General features: G+C 42.3%; 1 protein-coding gene across 2 annotated transcripts in view; it reads right to left on the reverse strand.

Annotated features, from left to right (window-relative positions):
• Positions 1-24,197, reverse strand: part of PHF2 (PHD finger protein 2) — a 113,127-nt gene that overhangs the window by 36,123 nt on the left and 52,807 nt on the right. For both annotated transcript variants that reach the window (XM_035106300.3, XM_088663270.1), the window contains exons 2-7: positions 21,814-21,899; positions 9,629-9,743; positions 6,583-6,743; positions 3,697-3,838; positions 1,367-1,553; positions 629-791 (exon numbers count right to left, since the gene is read on the reverse strand). In XM_035106300.3, the coding sequence (XP_034962191.3) occupies positions 629-791; positions 1,367-1,553; positions 3,697-3,838; positions 6,583-6,743; positions 9,629-9,743; positions 21,814-21,899 (854 nt within the window). The remainder of the gene's footprint in view (positions 1-628; positions 792-1,366; positions 1,554-3,696; positions 3,839-6,582; positions 6,744-9,628; positions 9,744-21,813; positions 21,900-24,197) is intronic.

The following is a 24,197-nucleotide window of genomic DNA, read 5'->3' on the forward strand; positions in this document are numbered from 1 at the left end:
AACAAACAAAGGTGTATATTAGGCAGAATTACATACAATTGTATACAATTCAAGAGTGATGTAGCTGCCACTTATTGAGATAGTGTAGAAGTAGGACAGGGTGATGGTGAGTTTGGGGCTACACTGACAGAAATGCCTAACACTGGTATTCGACAGAGGATGGCATGGCAACTGCCCCATCATGCCAACTACTCCTAAGTTGCTGCAGGCCAACCCTGTATAAAATTCCTAACGGCTGAGTACAGCCTCATGGGTGGGTGTTGATTCTCCTAGCCCATACTGAAGCATTTCCGTCACAAACCGTGTGTGTGTGTGTGTGTTGGTTGCATGGGGCCGTTTAACCAACATTTGAAAGGTTACTGGCTTCTCATTCTACAGAATGTGTGTGTAAATGGCAGAACTTTATATCATTTCATGTCTCATATGGGAAACCCAGTCAGATGGACAGGGTATAAATATCTTCTTCTTCTTCTTCTTCTTCTTCTTCTTCTTCTTCTTCTTCTTCTTCTTCTTCTTCTTCTCCTTCTCCTTCTCCTTCTCCTTCTCCTTCTCCTTCTCCTTCTCCTTCTCCTTCTCCTTCTTCTTCCAAAATTCAAGCTAACAAATGCATTCAACGCAGCATCCTCACCTGATGGGATAAAAAGTGTTTGTCCTTGTTTAACTGTGCATTTGTAGCATTTATCCACTTGGTCAGCGAAAAACATTTCGCTATGATTTGCCGCTGACTGCCACCGTTCATAGAGGGAAATGTTTGCAGAAGTTGGCTTGATGAGATAAAATATTTTTTCTCCCTGTAATGGAAAGAAGAGATGTTTTGATTATCTTGCTCACATGATTCTATGTAGTATGTCTACAGAAACATTTCTGTTCCACCAACAGCTAAAGAATGGTTCGTGGGCCTTTTCTGTTGCTGAGAACAGGCTCAGGAACTCACTTCCATTTAATGGTTACAATTTAAGCCCTTTGAGTCACATGTAACACCATACATTTAAAGATTTCTCATGCGACTTTAACAGTCCCTGTTTCCCCCAAAGAATCCTGGGAGCTGTAGTTTGTTAATGATCTAACAACGCTCTGTACCCTTAACTCTGTACCCTTGTGAGTTCCATAAACTGGTATTCAGAGGCAAACAATTATAAAAGAGAGAGAAAAAGGTCACACTTCATGGTCTTATACTAGATGTTTGGGGAAGCATTTGCAAAATGACTGCCCAAAGTACATCAGAAACCACTTTTTGTTTCTGAAAGTCCTTAATGTGTATTTTTAAGTCAAATACTTTAGCAGCAGAACTGAAATGGGATATTCAAGAAAAGAGAGGAATTACTATGGAATGGTGCATGATCAAATACGGAATAAAGCATCTTACTTTCAGGACATGGTACCAGGCAGAAGCTCCACCGGAGTCTATGTGAAAATCTGTGTAGCTGTCTTTCACGCAGATCAGGCAGTATTTGGTCACTTTTGGTTTTGCCAGCAAAGCATCATCAGGCCAATAATTTTCCGCCCAAGAAAGTTTCTTCACTATATCAGGAGACTCCACAAAACTGGACATTCTGTTAAAAATATAAAGCAAAAAAGACCGGAATTAGCTTAAAGTCAGCATTAGAGGTAATCTCAATTTCAGGATAGTGATTTCAGTTCTCAAAAGTACCAGTTCTCATGTAGCCATATTGCAAAATGGTATCTCTCTCTCACACAGAAGAAGGGTGAATCAATAACCTTGGAAAACCTCAAGCCCGGTAGTGACGTATGGAAGTGAGAGCTGGACCATAAAGAAGGCTGATCGCCGAAGAATTGATGCTTTTGAATTATGGTGCTGGAGGAGACTCTTGAGAGTCCCATGGACTGCAAGAAGATCAAACCTATCCATTCTGAAGGAAATCAGCCCTGTGTGCTCACTGGAAGGACAGATCGTGAAGCTGAGGCTCCAATACTTTGGCCACCTCATGAGAAGAGAAGAATCCTTGGGAAAGACCCTGATGTTGGGAAAGATTGAGGGCACTAGGAGAAGGGGACGACAGAGGACAAGATGGTTGGACAGTGTTCTCGAAGCTACGAACATGAGTTTGACCAAACTGCGGGAGGCAGTGGAAGACAGGAGTGCCTGGCGTGCTCTGGTCCATGGGGTCACGAAGAGTCGGACACGACTAAACGACTAAACAACAACAATATATATATACTGTATAACTTTAGCACTTTTTACTGGGGACGGGAGGAGCATGAGGTGAATGGGCTCGAAGAACTCGATATCATATGGACTGAGTACATTTGGTGGCTACAGAATTCTGATTGATTATTGGGGGGTGGTCAAGAATTTGGGGGGTGAGGAACAGAGTGCCTAAAATCCTGAACATGAACAGTCTACACCACAACACTTGTTGTGGGTCCGACTTAATTAATCAAATCTGAGAAAGATTATTTTAGGCTAAAAGATTATTTGACCTGGAAGTCACCCCTCTTTTCATCAATGGAGCTCATTTCTGAGTAGACATGCATAGAATTTGACTGTTAGTGGTCCTGCTCCATTCTCTCTTTCTCTCTCAATAAGCCCGTTATAACCAGTATCGAAACTGATTTGCCAAAATGTTTATTTACCCCCCCCCAAAAAAATATGTAAATGTAAGAGCAAACAGTACTATCAGTTTTTTCTGAATGCTTCCTGAATACTTAACAGCTTTATTATACATTCTTCTTTTTAAGCACCTCTTGCGTGGGACCTTAAAACTAAAGCGCTCATGTTATAAATGTACGTATCATTTACACTTCATGTCAAGGCAGAACTTTGGAGCCCGTTAAAATGCCATGCTTTTGTTGAGCACTACAATATTTCCTAGCTGGTGATTAAACCAGCAGCATGTGAGGATTGTTTCAACGATCCTCAAGAATAAAATGCTTCCCATCGTTATTGTTTCAGCAGATAGAGGAAAAGCTGTAACAATACCTAATGAAAAATACCTATAATCACAGAGCTTTGAAATTGCTTTTGATCCTTTGTGTGGAAGGAAGGGGGTTACATTATTAAAACAATAAATACAGCCTAGAGAGCTATGGATACTACAAAAGAAATGATCTTGCAATTATCCTTCAGCCTTTCTATAATCTGCATTAATTATCACTCCTTTCTCTTGTCCAATAAGATGGGATTCTCTTCTAAAACAACCATTGTTTATTTTATTTTTGCCAGAGCTCATCATTTTCTCTGTTTATAAAGGAGCATTCTCCTGCCCCGTAATAATCTTTTTATGTCTATACAGATTGCCCAGAAGTCCTACAAGAAAAAGAGGTTTAAATTACATGGTTCAGCAAATCATAAATTCATCAGTCGCCCACAAACATTGCCCACAGAAAAAAAAATTCAGTAAACTGAAGCACAGTTGAATAATGTGTCTGGAAGCAATTTCATAGTCTGTAGAGGAAGGCCAAACCATTGATTCAATCATTACATAAGACATAGGTGGATTACTGAGGAATTGTCTTTGTTAATGCTCTAAAAAAAATATTGCTAAATATGCTGGGGATTATTCAGAATCTGTGCAGTAAGGCAGGGATGAGAAAACGGTGACCCTTCAAATCCTGTTCAACTACATCTGTCATCCCCCCTGACCATTCATTATGCTGGTTGAGGCTGAAGGAACTGAAGTCCAGCAACACACCTGCCCATCCCAGGAATAAGGCAAGCCCGTCGTTCTATCTTACCTTGTATCTGAAAATTCCAAGTTAATTACATTGAGGACTCTTTTTCTGTTAGTGCTGTAATAGTAATCGACAAATTCCTTTAGCTTCATCTTGCAGTCCTTCTGTTTGGTGACATCGGTGACATCAACACTCCTTTCTGGTCCTGAAAGGGGGGGGAAACACCAAGGAAAATGAGAGTGTCAAACTGGAGGCAATATGTGTTGTGGGCCGAGGTGGAACTCAAAGGGCATGGTGGGTTGTCTCCACAGGGTGTGCCTGAGGAGAAAATGGTTCATACCGTCTTTCTGTGAAACTGTGCTGCTGATTGATAGATAGATAGATAGATAGATATAGATAGATAGATAGATAGATAGATAGATAGCTTGTGAGCCACTCCAAGGTTTGGTACCGGTATTTATTTATTTATTTAAATATCTATAAGCCAAACTTTTGTACAAAAATACAAGGCAATGCACACCACGCAAAAACTACAACATTAAAAACATCAGTCAAAACCTCCACTGGTTAAAAGGAAACTCACATTTCCAAGGCCTACCTAAATAACATTGTTTTTAAACGATGTCTCTAAAGGAAGACAGGGGTGGTTCCTGCTGAGCCTTCAGTGGCAGGGCCTGCCACACTTAAAGGCTTGGTCCCTAGTAACCTCGAGGGTATGGGGAACAACAATAAGTACCGTGTCAGAAGATCTCAGTGATCAAGATGGAGCATCAGGGATCCAACAGTCCTTAAGGTACCTTGAACCCAAGCTGCTTGGTGCTTTGTGAATTAACACGCAAGAACCTTAAACCTGACCTGGTAGCAAATTGGCAAACAGTGCAGCTCTCAGAAGAGCAATAACATGTTTCCAATAGCCTGCTTCTGTGAGCTGTTCTGGCCACGGCATTCTGCGCTAGCTGCATTTTCCAGATCAGATGCAAAGATGCTACATAAAGCGTGTTACAATAATCAAGTCTTGAGGTTATCAGCACACGAACTACTGCGGCCAGGCTATTTTGTGCCAACTGGAGCAAGTAGAAAGCACTCCTAGCCATAGAGGTCATTTGGAATGGAATAGAATAGAATAGAATAGAATAGAATAGAATAGAATAGAATAGAATAGAATAGAATAGAATAGAATAGAATAGAATAGAATAGAATAATTTATTGGCCAAGTATCAACCATACTTGGAATTTTGCTTTGACTACATTACAATGTAAAGAAAAACACTATTCCCCTCACAATACAACAGCACAGGGAAAAAAAAACCCATACCACCAACTGGCCTCCCTTTTGCTCACAACTACAGATTCAACAATTTGATGGCACAAGGAAAAAAACTATTCCTGTGCCTAGACATTTTTGTATATAGAGTCCTGTACCAACATCCGGATGGTCTATTCTAGGCATGTTCATCTCCCAAGAGACTGTGATCTACTCCCAATATAAAAAACTGACAGTGATCTACCCATTGTCATTGCCAAGATTTGTTGAGCTTTTTTGGGGGGGGGATTGACCAGAGTTGTTGATCTTTTTAAGGGGATCAATAAGGAGCTTCATACCATGATCAATAACAAACACCCTCACGATCGACCAGTAGATCGTGAACGACCTGTTGGACCTCCAGACTGCAGGCCTGTTCTTTTAGAGATAGTACACCAACTCTTGCCTCGTGGCCATAGAGTGTTAAAAGGCTGCAAACTGTTCTACAGAAAACGTTCAGAAAGTGATCATTGGTAAAAATTCTCTAGTTCATTTATTTTTCTCAAAATTCCCAAGTTGAATACAAGCTTTCACCTTTAAAGTGAAAACGCTGCTGAGGTATATCAGTGTATCTGCAGATACAATCCCCTCCTGCAAAGCATTGCTGCAGAATAAAATTAAAATACATCTACAAGGCAGCTGTCCCCACTGAGGTATCACAAAGTATTCTCCAAAATTGAAGCTGTTTGGACAAGCCCTGCTTTAGCTCTTCGGTGTTCATTTGCTGGAACCATATGCACTGTTACATCATGTAGCACAGGAAGATAGTGCGATGTTGCCAGTGTTTCCCCTGATGCCTCGGGAACAGGCCTGAGCAGGCCTGGAAGTTGCGTTGCTTGCTATTTTTACCCCATGCTTGTAGGATTCAATATGAATCTATGTATTCAGCATTTATTCAGTGGAAAACGGCAGAATGTCAACATGGCTGGTAAAGTAAGAAAAACAGCACACTAACAGGGAGGATCAAATCCTGAAAATGCCAGGTGGTTATCTTGTGAGATAAGACGAGAGTTTGGCACACACACACTGTTGCTTTCATTTTAAAGCCAAGGGGATATCTACAGTCAAACTCCCCTTTCTCCAGGAACGCTACGGGTGCATGACCAATACACCAGTCAGACTAATGATGAGCAATAAGCCTTGGCTACAGCTTGCTGTGCGCTTGGAGCCACACAAACCACAAGCCTATCTTCACACGCTAAGCCAAACCATGGTTGGGCCCAAAGCACAGCAGCAGGAGCAATGGTGGGGGTGTAAAATGGCCACCATTCTTGCCCATAGTTTGATGGGTTAGCATAAATATGTGATCATTTTTGATGTGATCATATGGCTGGGAGGCAGAAAGGGCTGTAGCTCATGGGTACAGCATCCAGGTTCAATTCATGGCACCTCCTGGGACAGCTTCCTGCCTGAAGCTCTGGAATGCCACTGCCAGCCACTGTAGACAACACTGGGCTAGAAGGACCAACACTCTGACTCAGTATAAGGCAACTTCCTGTACCTGTGTTCAGAGGACTGGCCATCCAAGTCACTAGTGGTTTGTGAGGATGTTTACATGTTTTCCCAGACTGGAGAACTACCTGAAAGAGCCTCCCCTCAAAGTGCTCTCCGTGAAGTGGGCTCCGAACTCAAAAACAAATACGTACCAACATAGTTTTCAACATCGCTAACATAAAATGTCGGTGCAGGTACAGATAAGCCCAAGCCGTCCTTCTTTGGGATGAGGATAGGCTCCGTGAATCCATTTTCTTCCAAATATTCAACTGTTAGTTGGCTTCCAGTCAGTTTTATTACCACGTCTTCAGCACTAAAAATTCAAAACAAAAGAAAGAATAATTCCAATAGTAAAAAAGTTTCACACCCAGTCCGTATTTTCTTTTCCTTTACTACTGATGAAGCAGGCAGCAGATCAATGTATGACTCTCCATATTAAGACACCACTGGTCTATGAGCCTCTCAAAGTCTTGATTAATTCAATCAAGCAGCCAGACAAATATGAATAACTTTAGAAGAATGGGTTGTATTTCTGTTTTGTGCACATCTAGTGATGCCACCAAAGTTTATTTTTAACTGTGGCATGAGATACAGGTTTCTCCCACTTGTAGCATTGCTCAGCTGCATAAGGATCAGTCCCCATTTCCCCGAGAAACTCTTCTCCGATTCAGAATGCAAACTAAGCTCTGGAGCATGTGCAAGGCAGCAAAGGGTCCTGGGATGTGTAGTTTTTCAGAGTGCCTGGACACTTGGTGGGGTGCCTGGTGCTTGGAAATTGCATGTGCCAGGATCCCTTGTGTCTAGGTTGCTGTTATGAGTATGCTTACTGGCTGAACATAAAAAAATAAATTCCTTCCAGTAGCACCTTAGAGACCAACTAAGTTTGTCATTGGTGTGAGCTTTTGTGAAGTGCGCATGCACACGAAAGCTCATACCAATGACAAACTTAGTTGGTCTCTAAGGTGCTACTGGAAGGAATTGTTTTATTTTGTTTCGACTACGGCAGACCAACACGGCTACATACCTGTGGCTGAATATAGTGTTTGTCATTTGTGGTTTTGAAAAGCATCTGGGGGAAACGAGATATCTTAAAACATTGGGATACGGGTCTTCCCAGCAGACAAGATATTTAGTATTCATGTATTTTCTGGTGCATATATAAAATGACATTTTTTTTGGAAGGGTAGAGTAACAAATGATACTTGATTACAAACATAACAGATCCTTGAATCTATAAAGAACCAGAAAGTTTTTAGGATAACGCATGGCTGCCCTCTTCTGTGCTTGTTTTGAACTACATCTCGTTTTAAGGACACCAGTGCCTTTCACGCGGCAGCCAATGAAGATGCAAACAAAAGTTTAAGAAACAGATGAGCAAGACCACCATGTTGGTGAAAGCAAATCCTCCATATTGGTCTCCTAGAGGCAGGAATTTTATTTATTTTTTTAAAAAAGTTTCTTATTACTTCAATTTCGAACTGGAACTTCGCACTAGCAGTGGGTTTGTTAATTTAATTTGTGAACTTGTTTACCCTGGGTTTGTGCTAAGTAATCCTGATGCTCTTTTCCTATTTCTTAGTCAACACTGATTAGAGAGGAGCCAGAGGGTCCTTCAAGGTGGGTTTATCTTATCTGTCTGAGTATAAATCAGGAGTTTGCGGTGGGGAATGTATCATTTAATATCCCCATTTTAAAGCTGTTTTGCCATACATTGATTCTAAGATACTTCTGTCCCCTTCATGGGTTACCCTTGTGAAGGGGCCTCCACATACTGAAGGGACTGCACTGCTGGCCCCATTCCCAATGTCTTGTGTGCCTTCCCTATACAGTCATACCTTGGAAGTTGAACGGAATCCATTCCGGAAATCCGTTCAACTTCCAAAATTCTCTAAAACCAAAGCGCGGCTGCTGATTGGTTGCAGGAAGCTCCAGCAGCCAGTCAGAAGCTATGGAAGTCCCGTGGTGCCGTACGTTGGTTTTCGAACAGCCTAGTTCTCAAACGTTTTGGCTCTCGAACGCCAAAAACCTGAAAGTAAGTGTTCTGGTTTTCAAAAGTTCTTTGGAAGCCAAACGTCCAACGGGGCTTCCGCAGCTTCCGATTGAGTGCAGGAAGCTCCTGTGGCCAAATCGGAAGCCACGCTTTGGTTTTCAAATGGTTCCAGGAGTTGGACAGACTCCCGGAACGGATTAAGTTCAACAACCAAGGTACTACTGTACCTGTACTGAATAAAACTTACTTGTAAGCAAGCAAAAGTTTGGACTTGGACATCACTTAGACAATCATAGTTAGTTATGGTATTAAGTGGGGACACCATAATTGTCCCATTGACAAAAAAAATCTTAATAATAAGACAAACTGTGATTTTAATTCTGCTTAAAACATACTGCTGAATTACAGTAGCCTCTAGTATGGAAACAACCCATGTTTTACACATTTTGTTCTGCCCACAGTCTATACTGCTTCCCAGGGCCGCCTTAAGGGTATCCAGTGCCATGGTGCAAAAATCCCTCCAGCGCCCCCCCCCACTTTCCCTCCCAGAGTCCTCAGAGAAGGAGCCTCTCAACTCATGGAGCACAGGGCAGAGGCGGGTGCACGGATTCCGCGCCGTGCCTCCTTCTCCTTTCCCCAGCACTGGGTTCCGCTCAGTCTAGCTTTGCCACCAGCATGCGCACCGCGGGACCAGCAAGAGCCACTTGGGCGCTGTGCGTGTGCTGGTGGCAAAGCTCATCTGAGCGGAACCCAGACACGGCGCAGCCTCTCAGCTCGTGGAGCGCAGTCCTGGTCAGACTGTCGGAACCCTGAGTTCACTTGGCGCCCTCCAGCGCCCGGCGCTGTGGTTCACTGCACCACTAGCCTCTATGGCTAAGACGGGCCTGCTGCTTCCAGTAATTGCTGTGGATCAATTCCAGATATTATGAAGCATGGTGGATACAAATCAGGCAAATGTTGCAGACTTCACAGTCTTGAATTCCTCAACAAGTAGGGTGAAAATTTGGGTGAAGGGCTTGTAGATTTCAATGTGTCTCTGCAAGATATCATGCAAAGAGCTATTAGCTCAAGGTCTCTTGGATGATTGCCCATATAAATCTACAGAGAAAAACATGTTGGAGGGAAAAGAATCACCTTCTAAGCACATTTTTTTCCAGAGTATGGTCTACTGATAATAGCCCAAACATTGGCACCATTTAACAACTTACCTGGGGAATGTTCGACTTCGAAGTTCCTTGATGAATACCTGACTCCCATTCTGAACAGGTTTGACTTCTGTAGTTTGACCAGTGTCATGTTTGTGCCAATTTCTTTTCTTTTTCACTGCAAGAGACAGACATTGACAGGATTATGTATAGCTGAGGAGGGAGGAAATAATCAATTTGTCATTGACTTCAGACAAGCAACATGACAATAATCTCTTTGAAGACACAACAGTGACTTTGACATAAGGGGGCAAGAGATTGTGCTTTATTCCAAGGAGAAATATAACAATTGTTTTCTCATTTGCTTCCAGACATTAACACTCAAGGCTATATGTCGCATATTGAACTCTGTTCATTTGGTAACTTTAAGCACAAGAAGATGCAAAGATAACCACAGAACTATAGAACATAGGTAGGCAAACTAAGGCCCAGGGGCCAGACCTGGCCTAATCGCCTTCTAAATCTGGCCCGCAAATGGTCCGGGAATCAGTGTGTTTTTACATGAGTAGAATGTGTGCTTTTATTTAAAATGCATCTCTGGGTTCTTTGTGGGCATAGGAATTTGTTCATCCCCCCCCCCAAAGTATAGTCTGGTCCCCCCACAACATCTGAGGGACAGTGGACTGGCCCCTGATTAAAAGGTTTGCTGACCCCTGCTATAGAGCTTCCATGTGTAAACTCCAGACAGAATTCACACCTGGACTGTACCATCTTAGGATATGGGGACTGGGTGGGGGTTGCCAGTTTAAATACATCAAAATCCGTGGACAGTAGAATTCAGGAGCACAGTTTTCTACCTTTGAGTTTTCTATAGATTTAATGACCCACCCCTGCAATGGTGAGCATCCCAGATCAAATGCTTGAGAACAGGATTGGGTCAAGCACATTCCTCCGTATAACATACTACAAGTAAAGCAAGCAGGGCCATGCTTGTTCCGATCCTGGGAGCCACAAATAGAACCTTCCCCTGCTCCAAGGCTTCCTAGAATTTATTCTTCCCATGGCCTTCTCTGTGACCAGGGCATAGAATCATAGAATGGTAGAGTTGGAAGTGGCCACAAGGGTTATACAGTCCAACCCCCTGCAATGCAGAAATCTTTTGCCCAATGTGGGGCTCGAACCCACAACCCTGAGATTAAGAGTCTCGTGCTCTACCGACTAAGCTATCCAGGACACTCCTCGCAGCTTACCTTGCCACAAGGGATTGGGACAAAGGGGCAGGCATGGCGTTGGGCACCTTCAGTCCCTAGCAGAGCATCTTTTCATGGAGACTGGTATGTGATTTCCACTGAAGGGAAGGCCCCCGGAGGGCTTGCCATGGTGGGGATTACACTCTGCCAAACAAAGATTGGTGATTTCCCTATCTAGGTTTCAGAGGGGGTTTAGAAGGTAAGAAAACGGAGGGAGAGACAAAGGTTTGTCCCCTTTCAGGGCAAGCTATTTATCTAAGGCTTTTTTTAAAAAGAGCTTTCTAATAGTAAAATAAGTATTACTTTGTTTCTTTAATAACTTGTATCCCACTCCCTTTCAAAAAATAAACCCAAATTACAATAAGTAAGATATACATGCAGCAAAACCAAATCCACAAAATATAGCCATCAACCAAGAAAACATACTAACCCCAACCCCCCTCCAATAAAAAAAACCAACAGAAACAGTAAATTTAAAAAACAAAAAAGTGTGAAGACACAGAGAAAGGGAAGCAGGCACAATGTATTCATAATGAGAGGATACATGGTTTTCAACTGAAGGCTGTCCTAAACAAAAAGGCTTTGGCCAAACTCCTAAAACCATAGCATCCCAGGGCTTGGCAAATCTCAACTGGAAAAGCAATTCTGTTCCAGAAGGACTCTATTGCATGATCTCCCTGCGTATATAGGCTGTCGGTTATAGAACCGTCGTCACCAACACGGTGCCCTCCAGGTGTCCTTGGACTCTAACTCCTATAACCAAAGCCAGCACATCTAGAGGGCACCAGACCAGCGAAGGCTCCTATAGGACATGACTATTCACTGAGGTCCCTGCTCTGCTGAATGGCTGGGGCAGCATTTTCATATCCAACCCCCTGGAAAAAGGAAGAGAAAATGCAGGGTGAAAAATTGGTGTGCCGGGTGAAGGAGTGGAGAAGGTGGGTTAGTGAAAAGTCTTTCCTCTGCCTCCCAATGGTCTCATTGCTCTTCAGCTTAGCAACCCAACCACCTTCCAGGGATGCAAGATGGGTTGCACGATGCACAAGTTAAAGGGGCTGCGTAGGATTTTGTTAACCTGCTGACCCAGATTGGCAGAACAGCTGGTGAGGTTTTCTTCACCCAGGCTACGCTTGCCTGAGGGAGAGGCCCCTTGGACCCACACAGCACCTGCCAACCTACACTCTCAAGACATCCGTCCTTCAAGCAAGCAAGGCCTAAGGCGGCAGGTGCAGCGTGGGTTGAAAGAGGACAATACTGAAAGCTGCAACAAATTTTGATGAGCACCCTGTGGCATCTTTCAAGGTAAGGGGAAGCTTCCTCAGACCTTCAAGGCTTTGAATATGAGAAGTGGGGCAAGACCTCCATTGGCAGCCTGTCCAACTCATCTTCACAAAGCCATGAGACCTGGAGTGGTAAGGTGGGCGAATCCTACTTGGCACAGCAATGTGTGGGCCAGGAGGGACCGTGGAGAGAGGAAAGATCTGTTGAATTTAGGCCTGTGGAATTTAGTACTAATTTTAAGTGAGTGCAGAGGGATGTGATCGGCCGATCACATCCCTCTGTACTCACTTAAAATTAGTACTAAATTCCACAGGCCTAAATTCAACAGATCTTTCCTCTCTCCGGGTGATGTATCTGTGGTGATGTAGACACGCATACACATTTTTGTTTTTAAAAATACTGAAAATCAAGGCATTTGCAATATATGCAGAGCATATTCTGTAAATTGGTGCCTGTTTGTTTGTTTGTTTGTTTTAAATTAAAACCAAACTTTATTGAGATTTGAATTAAAACATATCAAATCAAGACAAAACAAAATAAAATGTATCAAATCAAAATCTAAGAATGCATACAATACTTCCATATTTTCATCTGAAAAATAACTAATATCTAATACAGAATTCAGCTAGACCTTCCTGTCTAGTCTCTTTTCTCAATCAAATTCAACTAAAGTAAAACGTACATCAAATATATCTCATAAACATGTCAAACAAATAGAATTTTCCTCTCCTTTCATATACTTCCACCGGTCTTCATCTCGGTCTCTTTAAATTTTTAACTTGTTACTGCTTCCTCATCATTCTAAACGTCACTTGTTTCCCCTTTTGTTTTATAATCCTTACATACAGTACAGAGCTTCAGAAATGAATCCAGGATTTTAATGTGGGACATTGTTGCTTCATATACGTAATTTCCGGATTTTCCTCAATTTCGTTCAAAATATTATTTGCCACCGCCTCTGATTGAATTAGTTAATTTTGCTAGATCTACATATCCAAATAATTTCTCCTGCCACTCATTAATATTTGGTATATCTTGTCTTTTTCCAATATGTGGCAACTAGTATTCTTGCGGCTGCAGTTGCATAGAAAAATATTTTTTGATCTGGTTTTTTAATCCCTTCATCTATCATTCCCAATAAAAAAATTTCAGGGTTTTTCTTTACATTATACTTTAATATTTTTTTAAATTTCTTCCAAGATCTGATTCCAAAAGGGTTTTATCATGTCACATTGCCAAGTTGGTGCCTGTTTGGTGGTGAAGTCTGCTCAGGATTATGTGTCGCCATCCACCATCAATCACTGCCTGACTGCATATTAGAGAATCCACGTGCGCAATATGTGAGAGAGTGACCAAGCGTGCAATAGAAATGAGAATTATTTTGCCTATAATGTCAATTTTTCAAAAATGCCAAAGAAAATAAATAAAGCTAGAATAAATGTGCACAATTCAATCGCCCTCAGTAAGGACAGCCTGGAATGGTAACACCAAAAATAGAAGGCAAATGTCCAAGATATTGCATCAGGAATATGCAGTTGGGGAAGAGCCACTAGTTTAGGGCTGCCATACATCCAGGTTTTCCAGATCAGACTGTCAAAACGGCATCCGGGTGGATTTTTGCCGAATTTGCAAAATGTCTGGGGGAACCTGGCCGTATGGCAACTAGGGCAATTTTTGAAAAGTGCTGTAATTTTTTTAAAAAAAGCTCAAAGACTTAGTTTTGGGGGGAGATGTTCCCCCAATAGGGTCAACCTCTTCTTTACTATATGTGCATGACACTTAATGCTCACTGCAGCGCATGAACAAACAGCTTCTATTACTGACAAAAGCAACTACAAAAGACTAATGCAGCTGGTATAATAAATTAATAAAAGCTGTTTCCTCTCCAATATCACTCTCTTTAAAAGTGAGCAAATATCATGTATTCATTATTAATTAAATTTATCTGACATGTTTTGCTCTGAAGTCTCTCAAAACAACAAATAAATTAAAACCTGATATAAAAAAGCTGTAAAAATACATATAAAAGGAAATGCATATAAATACATATAAAAGAAATGAATGTACTTCACTTAGAAAGGATGGATAGAAAAAGAAGACACAGACATTCATTAAAATCTTTTATGAACCACTCTTCATTGATCACACAATTTCTGGCATTTCCCTTATAAGGTGTTGTTTACCTTCCCCCGTCCCCATCATTTTGGAGATAGTCTCTTTGACTTAGATCACTTTAAAAAAAACCCTCTACCCTCCCCTGCTTATGTTCACCTTGGGAGACCCCCCTTTGACCTGAATACACCTGCCTCAACTTGAGATTCAAGTGAAGCAGTTGCACAGCGCTACTTAAAATCACCTGAAATAGCTTCACTAAACCTGGCAATGCTCAGCAACTGAAAATAACAGGACTTAAGCACCCACCTTGGAACATATTGTAGAACACATTGTCCATCTCCCATCCATTGGGCTGCATCCCAATGGCAGAATGAAGTTCCTCCGAGAAAAGGAACCTTTTTATGCAGTCTGCTGGCCTGCTTTTAAGAATTCAGTCAGTCACTTTCACAGGAGACATCTTAATTAAAATCTGATTAAACACACATCTATAACCTGCGATTATTACGTTCATCAAATGCAGCGTTCTCCCTTGCGGCAGTTCCATGTTCTGTCAGGAGGACTGATCTAGGCTCCAAAATCCAGTTTCCCCTTGCAGATTCATCAAAAACCTCCTTTATTTATGGATTGGAATGCTTTACAAATGTTCACACTTTCATTAACGAAGGTGGTAATCATAGCATTACCATCTTGTGAAACTACTGATGAAGTAGTATATTTTACAGGTAGTCTCAGTACATAAACGGGGCCAGCTATATGGTACTCCACGGATGCCAGGAGGAAGCTGATTATCTTATTCCATGTAAGTCTGGTTTCAGAGCTGGTTTGAGCACTAAAAAAGAGCATTAGTCACACTGATCAATGACCTGTATCAGAAGAAAGACTGTATCAGAAGAAATGGGAGTGCCTGATCACCTCATCCGTCTCCTGAGAAATCTCTATGTGGGACAAGTAGATACAGTTAGAACTGGATATGGAATAACTAATTGGTTCAAAATTGGGAAAGGAGTACGACTGTATATAGTCTCCTTGCTTATTTAACTTATATGCAGAATTCATTGTGCGAAAGGCTGGACTGGATGAATCCCAAACCGGAATTAAGATTGCCGGAAGAAATATCAACAACCTCAGATATGCAGATGACACAACCTTGATGGCAGAAAGTGAGGAGGAATTAAAGAACCTTTTAATGAGGGTGAAAGAGGAGAGCGCAAAATATGGTCTGAACATAAAAAAAAAACAACTAAGATCATGGTCACTGGTCCCATCACAAATAGAAGGGGAAGAAATGGAGGCAGTGAGAGATTTTACTTTCTTGGGTTCCATGATCACTGCAGATGGTGAAAGCAGTCACGAAATTAAAAGACGCCTGCTTCTTGGGAGAAAAGCAATGACAAACCTAGACAGCATCTTCAAAAGCAGAGATATTACCTTGCTGACAAGGGTCCGTACAGTATAGTTAAAGCTATGGTTTTCCCAGTAGTGATGTATGGAAGTGAGAGCTAGACCATAATGAAGTCTGATCGCCGAAGAATTGATGCTTTTGAATTATGGTGCTGGAGGAGACTCTTGAGAGTCCCATGGACTGCAAGAAGATCAAACCTATCCATTCTGAAGGAAATCAGCCCTGAGTGCTCCCTGGAAGGACAGATTCTGAAGCTGAGGTTCCGATACTTTGGCCACCTCATGAGAAGAGAAGACTCCCTGGAAAAGACCCTGATGTTGGGAAAGATTGAGGGCACAAGGAGAAGGGGACGACAGAGGACGAGATGGTTGGACAGTGTTCTTGAAGCCACCAACATGAGTCTGACCAAACTGCGGGAGGCAGTGGAAGACTGGAGTGCCTGGCGTGCTCTGGTCCATGGGGTCACAAAGAGTCGGACACGACTAAACAACAGCAACATGGCACCCTCTCTTGCACCAGTCCTGGGAGTTGAAAGCACAGTGTTGCTTTGGTTGTTCTGCTCCTACCTACAGGGCAAATTTCAGAGAGCAGCAGTGGGGAGCGATCATCCATTCCCATGCCAGCTATGCTGCTGGATCCCACAAGCTATTTTGTTCTGCTGCGGAAAACACAGTTACTTGTATGAAAAGAGGAGTCACAACATGAGTGGGATGCAGAAACAAAGATATTGGAAATTGGTGGTGGCACATGGGGGCGGGTGACACAGATCAGCAGAAGTGGCCTCCTGGAAGCAGTGGCACTGTATTCACCATGGCAGGAATAGGATGTGATGGGGTGAGGTTATTAAAGCTTCCCAATTTACAGAACATGAGAATAAGTGGTGGTCGCCATCTGCAAATGAGAAGTAGTGAATGCCTACTCCAAGATGCTGACATGTACAGCATGATCTCAATGCGCATGTCCTACAGTGACACACTTACTAGTTATCATGATTCATATCACTCTGAGTATTGTATGAATGAATGCATCCCTGATTTGTCCCCCAGTTCTAACTAGCATTCCAGTCCTCAAAAAACTTTTGCCAGCAACGGCCTCACAAACTTGCTTCTAATAATAATTAAAAGGCAGTTGATGTTTTCCCCCCAACTGCAGCAAAACTCAGGCCCTGGTCCGACTCTACCGAAACCTTTTGTCTTCCACCGAATTATCCCAAGAAACACGTTTTTAACAAATGTCCATTTCTTCAGCATTGCCTACACAAATGCAATTAAATCAAAATTACTGTAAATGTCATCCAAGAGGAAGCAATTTCCTAAAAACTAGTCAGCAGGCTGCAATAGTAAAGTAGAAAGTACAAGGAGAAAGTTATTTTTATGTTTGACATCTGGAAGGCATCTGTCGTGGAATGTGTGCACTAGGCATCCTTTCTTAAAAGAAAAAAAAAATTCCTACAACTTTCATAATAACAATGAGTGCTTATCTTTGCTGCAAATCTTGCAGTAAGTAAATCAGATGAAGGAGAACACCGCTGAAAGAAGGAGACTTACTTCTGAGCGATCACGCTGAAAATAACTAACACTGTAAATGCTTACTTAGAGGCAGTCCCACTGTGTTCAATGAGACTTAGTGCCTAGTGAGTATATTTAGGACTTTAGTCTACATGGGTCAGTTTAGACACAATGTCGAAGCACGATTAAGGAAGCTTAACTATGGTATGACATCTGAAACCATAGCTTGAAGTGGGTGGATATGGTTTATTTCTATGGATCATGGCATTAGTGCAGTTGGTGTTAAGTTTGATATAAAAGGCATCCCCTTGTAAAGTAACTGTGACCCTGGTACAGTTCCTATCTCTCACACATGACCTGGAAAGAGCAGCTAACATCCTGACCCTGAGAGTTGCAGAAGAAATCAGAGCACTAATCCTTGCATTTGCCCAAAAGATCTAGTTATCAGCCTCCTGTCAGCAGGAACCAGACCTCACGCAGACAATAAAGGTCTCTCTTAAGAGTAGATTTATGATCCAGGAATTGTAGCGATAAAGACGTGGTCTTCCAAAATATACGGTCGTTCCCTTCCCTTCAAATCTATCTGCTATGAAAGACTACAGTAAACCAGAAGGAACAGACACAGTTTGAAGGATTTGGTGTCTTGCTCTTCACTCACTAAGCAAGCCTCTTCCCTTCTCCTAGTTAGTTGGATCCAAAGTATATTTAAACCCCAAGTTTTTCAATAGTCAGCTCACAGCTCCCCCTCTTTGCTCCTCAGCAATCTCAAGGGCCATCCCTACACTTCATTGGACCATGAACCAAAGGAATGGGTGAGGGAATTCTGTTGCCTTGCTGACACAGGATTCTAGGGGAGAACTGAGGGGGGTTGGCAGGCGTTAATGTTTCATTCATCGTTAGGTTGTGCATTTTGATGTTTTTATAATGTAAACCGTCCTGCAATCCTTTGCTAATGAGCAGTAAAACAAACAAACAAACAAACTTTGCTCTCACAGAAGGCACAGAGTTCAAATCCCTGACTTTGTGCCTCATTTGCTCCAAGATCAGGTATTCCGCCTGCCCCCAATTTAGTTTTTTTTCCTCTTTAGTGTGAGTCAGTGGCAAACTGTTGCACTCAACTCTCTAGGTTTGGGGTAGTTAGGGAATGTTAATGATATTCTGTGAATCATAGTCCCTGCCCACATATTCACAACTTGCTATCTAAAGTAGCACTTGCATGCTCTGTCCTTCACTTCCATGGAATAAACCAATTATTTTCTACTTCCTGGTGTGATGTGACAAATTCTATACTGGGTATACACACATTTTAAACAATCGCATGCCCCGACTCCATTGCTCTCCATAGGATACGCTGGGTTTATCTATGCATGTGGTGGGCAGATATCCAGGCTGATGTACACCTCGTAACAATCTCACTAACTTAGAACTGAAATTGTACACACAGTTTCAGCTGTTGTTCAGAGCAGACAGAAAATACAAGCGGAGAAGTAGCAGACAGTGTGGTGAACAGGGGTGCTCACCTGAACTCCAGTCAATGATGGAGAAAGAGGAGTACAGGTGAGGCAGTGCTGAGGTCAACATGATGCGAATGCAAATCGAATCTGGTGCTCCAGCTGATGCTTTTACACTGCACCAACATCTCTGTTGCCGCCTCCTCTACTTCCCCATAAGCAGTAGTGATGTGACCAACCAGAGGCCAGGTGTGTGCTGCCACCACCCCACCACACCAACTCCTATCAGGAGCCCCAAATTATGGTTTGCCTGTTTTGCATATTGACTTTTAAGGCATGGTTTGGGTTTCAGTCAGTCAGGTCGTGCACCCATAGGAGCGACCAGAGAAGGAATGGCCGCTGGGAGAAGAAGCACAGAGAGAAGAAACGCCATGGTACATCTGCATCAGCACAACTGGCTGCCTTCATCTGCCCCAGCTGCAACAAAACATGTCTCTCCCACATCAGTCTCTACAAGCCACAGCAGGCACTGTAACCTTCCAACAGTTTGACTTCACCCACAAGGGCCCAGTACTCCATTGTTTCCCGAGACAGATGGAAGCCAACAATAGATATGACTAGTACCAGCATTATTTTATTTAGTCCCTATATTAAGGTGTGTGTCTCCACAGTGTTGGTTTGTGTCCATTGGGATTGGTAGGGCAGACAGGGCAGGGAGTTAAACAGTATGTAGCGTCAAAGCCAATGTAAGAGGCAGATCCAAGGAATTCTAGTTTTGCCCCCATCCTATTCTCTGATTAGTACTTCTACAAAATCAGCACTTAGACCCGTGTTTCTCAAACTTGGGGTCCACAGCTAGCAAGCAATGAAGGGAGTTGTAGTCCTACAGCTGTGGACTCAAATTTGATAAACACTTAGACTAAGGAGGAGGGAGCTGATATTCAGTGCGATCCTCTGGTTTGTTTTCCTTATTTTCATGTTTTTATCCTGTATTTTACTCTCTGAACCACCCTGAGATCTTATGATGAAGGGCAGTTTATAAATGAAATGAAAAGAAAGAAAGAAAGAAAGAAAGAAAGAAAGAAAGAAAGAAAGAAAGAAAGAAAGAAAGAAAGAGGGGTGTAGGTTGGCTGAGGGCAGGCAGCCCCATTTGCTTTAACTGCTCCTCAGCATTTGTCATTTTCCCAAATCTTATTTTGGGAATTATTATTTTGAAATCAAAAAATCATCCAAACCCAGCTGTGTCACACCATGGAATGCCAACTTTAGTTAAAAGCCTTTAAGAGTCTACTTTATGAAAATCATGTGCAGATTTTACAGTATATTATTATTATTATTATTATTATTATTATTATTATTATTATTATTTATACCGCCCTATACCTGGAGGTCTCAGGGCAGCTCACAGAATAAAATCAAGATATAAAACCACAAAATACTTAATAGAAATGCCCTGTTTTGTCTACACTCCCAGCAGATATTTGACTGTGTACAGCAAATTGCCACGGCCAGATTTTGTTGAGTATTAAGAAGCCAAAATGTGCTCAAAGTATTCAATACTAGATTTCTCCCCAAAACACAGTTGTCATAATAACTGGAATATTACACTTATTGTCTTATTTGAAAAGTTGTTTAACTTTGATCCTGAGCACTAGCGGTTCCTCATTCCCTTTACACAGGAGGCCTATAAAAACAGACAAGGTAAAGGGGTGTGTTCTACAGATCCCAAAATACGTTGAGGACAGTAAAAGATAAATCATATATTTGTGTGGCAAAGAACGGAACTGCACTATCAACCTATATTAATATTAGACAGACAAACATATTGCAACCTGAGGTAGCAAATTCCTTCCCCTGCCCCTCACTCAGCGTTTTATTGAGGTTCTCTTGTTAGGTAAATCATAAACCCTACGTTAAAATCATCCAATAAAACTTGAAATACTCTGATATATGTTCGCATCTCAATTCCCCACTTCCAGCTGATACACTTCTGTCTTATCTATCCATTCATTTTTAGTCATTTATTCACTTTATCTTTCACTCCTAAATTATGAGGAATTAAATATCATATACATTGCTGTGTTGTTACTGAAGAATTTCATCCAAGACGGCAAAAGGAAAATTAACATTTTATCTCTTATAAAGGAGGTCATTACTGACAAGGAGAATTTTCTGCCACATTGCTTCTCTTCCAGATAAGTTATTCAATTGGAAAATTATTCCCTTTACAATTGACTTATGCAACCCTTTTCTGATGTGTGTGTTTTTCTCTAAGAGTTGAGCCTTTTAAACCTACCTCGAAGAAGGCAAATATGCTGAACCCTTTCTTAAAGTGTTTTTGACTGTCTGCCTTAACACAACCTGCTGTATCATAGCAAGAAAATGTCATATTTCTAATCTTATCCTTACTCAGAAGTAAGTCCATGCATATTTACTTGGAAGTTAAACCCTGCTTAGTTGAATAGTGCTTACTCCCAAGAGCTAAAGAATTTCAAAAAATTTCCTGTGATTTTTCTAGATTTTTCTTGATGGCTGGGAGGTGGATGGGCGAACTGAGCTGGCTGAAAATCAATTATTTTAAACCAATGTGAGGAACTATGAAAGATCTGTCTGTGAGGGTCCATTTACCCATATAAGTTATCACTTGGCATTTCAGTCATCAGATAATGAATTTGCATGTTTGTTTGAATCTGTGCTTACCCGAGTTTTAACCAAAAATATTTAATAACAACATCAGTTTGTTGTCCATGCTTTTTTAAAGGTATTTATCATAAACAGAAAATATGGGCTTAGTCCAGGGCTGTCTCAAGCAGGTCGGGCGCCGTGGCGCCGTGGCGCGAAAATCGCTCCGGTGCCCTTTGCCGCGCAGCACCCACCTGCCGGCCGGCGCCCTAGCGCCCTGCGCCACTGAGACTACCCCTAGAGCTGGGCCAGGCTTAGTCCTATATATTCCACTTCTGTATCAGACTTTATTCCACTAAATTATCGCACATGCAGAATGTTTTTTGCAAGCACCACAGAGCTTCACTTGCCTCCTCTTCACCCATGTGCCAGAACCAGCTATGGGGGTGCTCAGGGTGGAGGAGGAGTCAGGAGGGGGAGAGGAAGCTTCATTATGCTCACGGAAATTGTTCTGCATGCACAATGATACAAGCCATACAATATTTTGGGTAAGAGAATAGTACAGTACTTGCAATGTAACAGAAGGACTCTATTGGTCAGGGGACTACTGTATACTTACAAGTAGACTTTCCATGGGTTTTCTCACAATTTGGACAGTGGTAGATATCAATATCTGGAGCCTCATCTTCTTCTACACCAACACAACTAAAAGAAATCAAAGAACAAAGAGTTATGTACTGTCTTTTCTCAAATGCGAAAAAATGGATAAAGCAATAAGACATTTCAGGGTTTATCAATCCTCATATCCAAGTTTCAGCCTACCTAGGCCATATATCAAGACTTGGAAATATCCATTATGTGATGACATGGTCTATGCTAGTTGGAGCCATTTCCATTCATTGTCCGACATACCAGGACAGCATTGCGTTTCTATCTCTTCCCCCAAGCAATTGCCTCTGATTATGTAACTGGTTATCTGGACCTGGGTCAGGAGAACACAATGTGACAACACTCTTCATGTCTTTAGCATCACCCTGCTGCTTTGGTGCAGCTGGGTTAAGTATTAAAAGTAATGCCAAGGTCAGACACATCCTTCATTTGAGAGCAACCAGACAAGAAGGACCTGCAATTCACACAGTAGACTTAAATGAAATGTCAAAATTGAAGCCACTGGACAAGAATGAATTTAGCCTCTCCTTTTGCTTTCCCTTTACAAATACAATTTTTTCATGGGAATTTGGTATGCTAAAAGTTTTTAGATATAATAATAATAATAATAATAATAATAATAATAATAATAAGGTATTTATACCCTGCCCATCTGGCTGGGTTTCCCCAGCCACTCTGGGCGGCTTCCAACAAAATATTAAAAATACAATAAAATATCAAATATTAAAAACTTCCCTAAACAGGGCTACTTTTTCATCCATTAGATATCAGGGTGGTGTATCAAAGACAACCAAAAATGGTCCTACAACCATGAAATAAAAACTATTAAATGCAGTCCAAACAACTTTAAGTCATTAAAACACAGTAGGCCATGTTATGCAACTAAAGTGCCCAGAGCAGACACAATTTTTTTGAGTTGGCATCGAAAAGTTAATGACGTTGGTGACAGCCATACTTCTGCAGAGAGGGTGTTCCACAGCCAGGGTACCATGACAGAGCAGGGTTTCCTCCCTCACTGACAAACACTTCAAAAGGAGCCTCATCAGCAGATCTTAAGAGTTTGGCAGGCTGCTACAGGGAGAGGTTAATTGGGTCATATCCCATTTTGGGCTTGAAAGGTTGAAACCAGCACCTTGAATTGGGCCCAGAAGCAAACAGGCAGTTCTCTGCTCCATAGGAATTAGAAACAGAAGGAAATGTGGAATAAACTGGGATTGTGATCTATGGCCTGGCTGTGGAAAGCAATGCAAAATTGGGGCGCTTCTACAGAATTCTAATGATATATCTTGGTTTTCTAAAATAGAAAGTATGGTCACAAAGGAAAACTTGGTTTTACGTATGGTGGTGTGTATTCCCCCCCCCCCCCGCTACATGCTTAAAACTCTAAAGCAGCCTTCCTTGACCCAGTGCCCTCCAGATTGTTTGGATTGCAACATCCATCAGCTTCAGATAATACACTGGCTGGAGGAGGGTGAAAGTTGTTGTCTATATAACATCTGGAGGACAACAGGCAGGGAAGTCTACTGTATCAGGCAGGGGTTGGCAAAAATAAATTAGCCGCAGGCCAGTCCACTGTCCCTCAGACCTTGTGGCGGGCTGGAGAAGCAGCACTGGGGAAGGGAGCTGGAAGAAGAGGTGGTGGGGCAAGTAGTCCTCCTCTCCACCCCCACCCCCAGCCACTGCGCTTACCTTCCCAGGGACTGCCACCACCACCACCGCTGCTGCCGCTTCTCGTGGGTAGGCAAAGTGAGCTCGTCCGCTCCACTCTCTGGCCCACAGGAACACCAGGGTGGTGGTGGAATGGCGGAGGGAAGATGAGCGGTGCGAAAGGGCTGGCTCCAGAGAGGGGCTGCTTAAAATGGTGCTCAGCCAGCTCAGCCCAGCCCCCTTCCTCCTCTAGGCAGGGCAGGGAGAAGCCAGGAGGAGGGAGGGAGGAAGGGCCACCGCGATGTGTGTGAGGGAGAGGGGGGGTAAATGGGAAGGCGCAGGAGGGGAAATGGTGCAGCCTGAATGAACAGAATCCCCTCGCCAATCCACGGACAGTCCGAGGGCCAGATCTTGAAGGCAATTGGGTCTGATCTGGCCCGTGGGCCTTAGTTTGCTGACCCCTGCTATCGGGTATGTGGTCATGATTCAAAGTAAATATAAATAACATTAACATAACCAACACCCCTCCTTGGTACACACATACCACAATGACTCCCAACTGCCCCTCTGCAAAATAATAATATATATGATCTCAACCAGTACAAAGTATGTAAATACAGGCAGCTACGCTGGTGGTTCTGGGTGCAGAAATTGGACATAATTGTAATATAGTTACAACCTGGATCT

Source organism: Zootoca vivipara, chromosome 2 (assembly GCF_965207765.1).
Source record: "Zootoca vivipara chromosome 2, rZooViv2.hap1.1, whole genome shotgun sequence".
In the NCBI taxonomy this organism is placed as follows: Eukaryota; Metazoa; Chordata; class Lepidosauria; order Squamata; family Lacertidae; genus Zootoca; species Zootoca vivipara.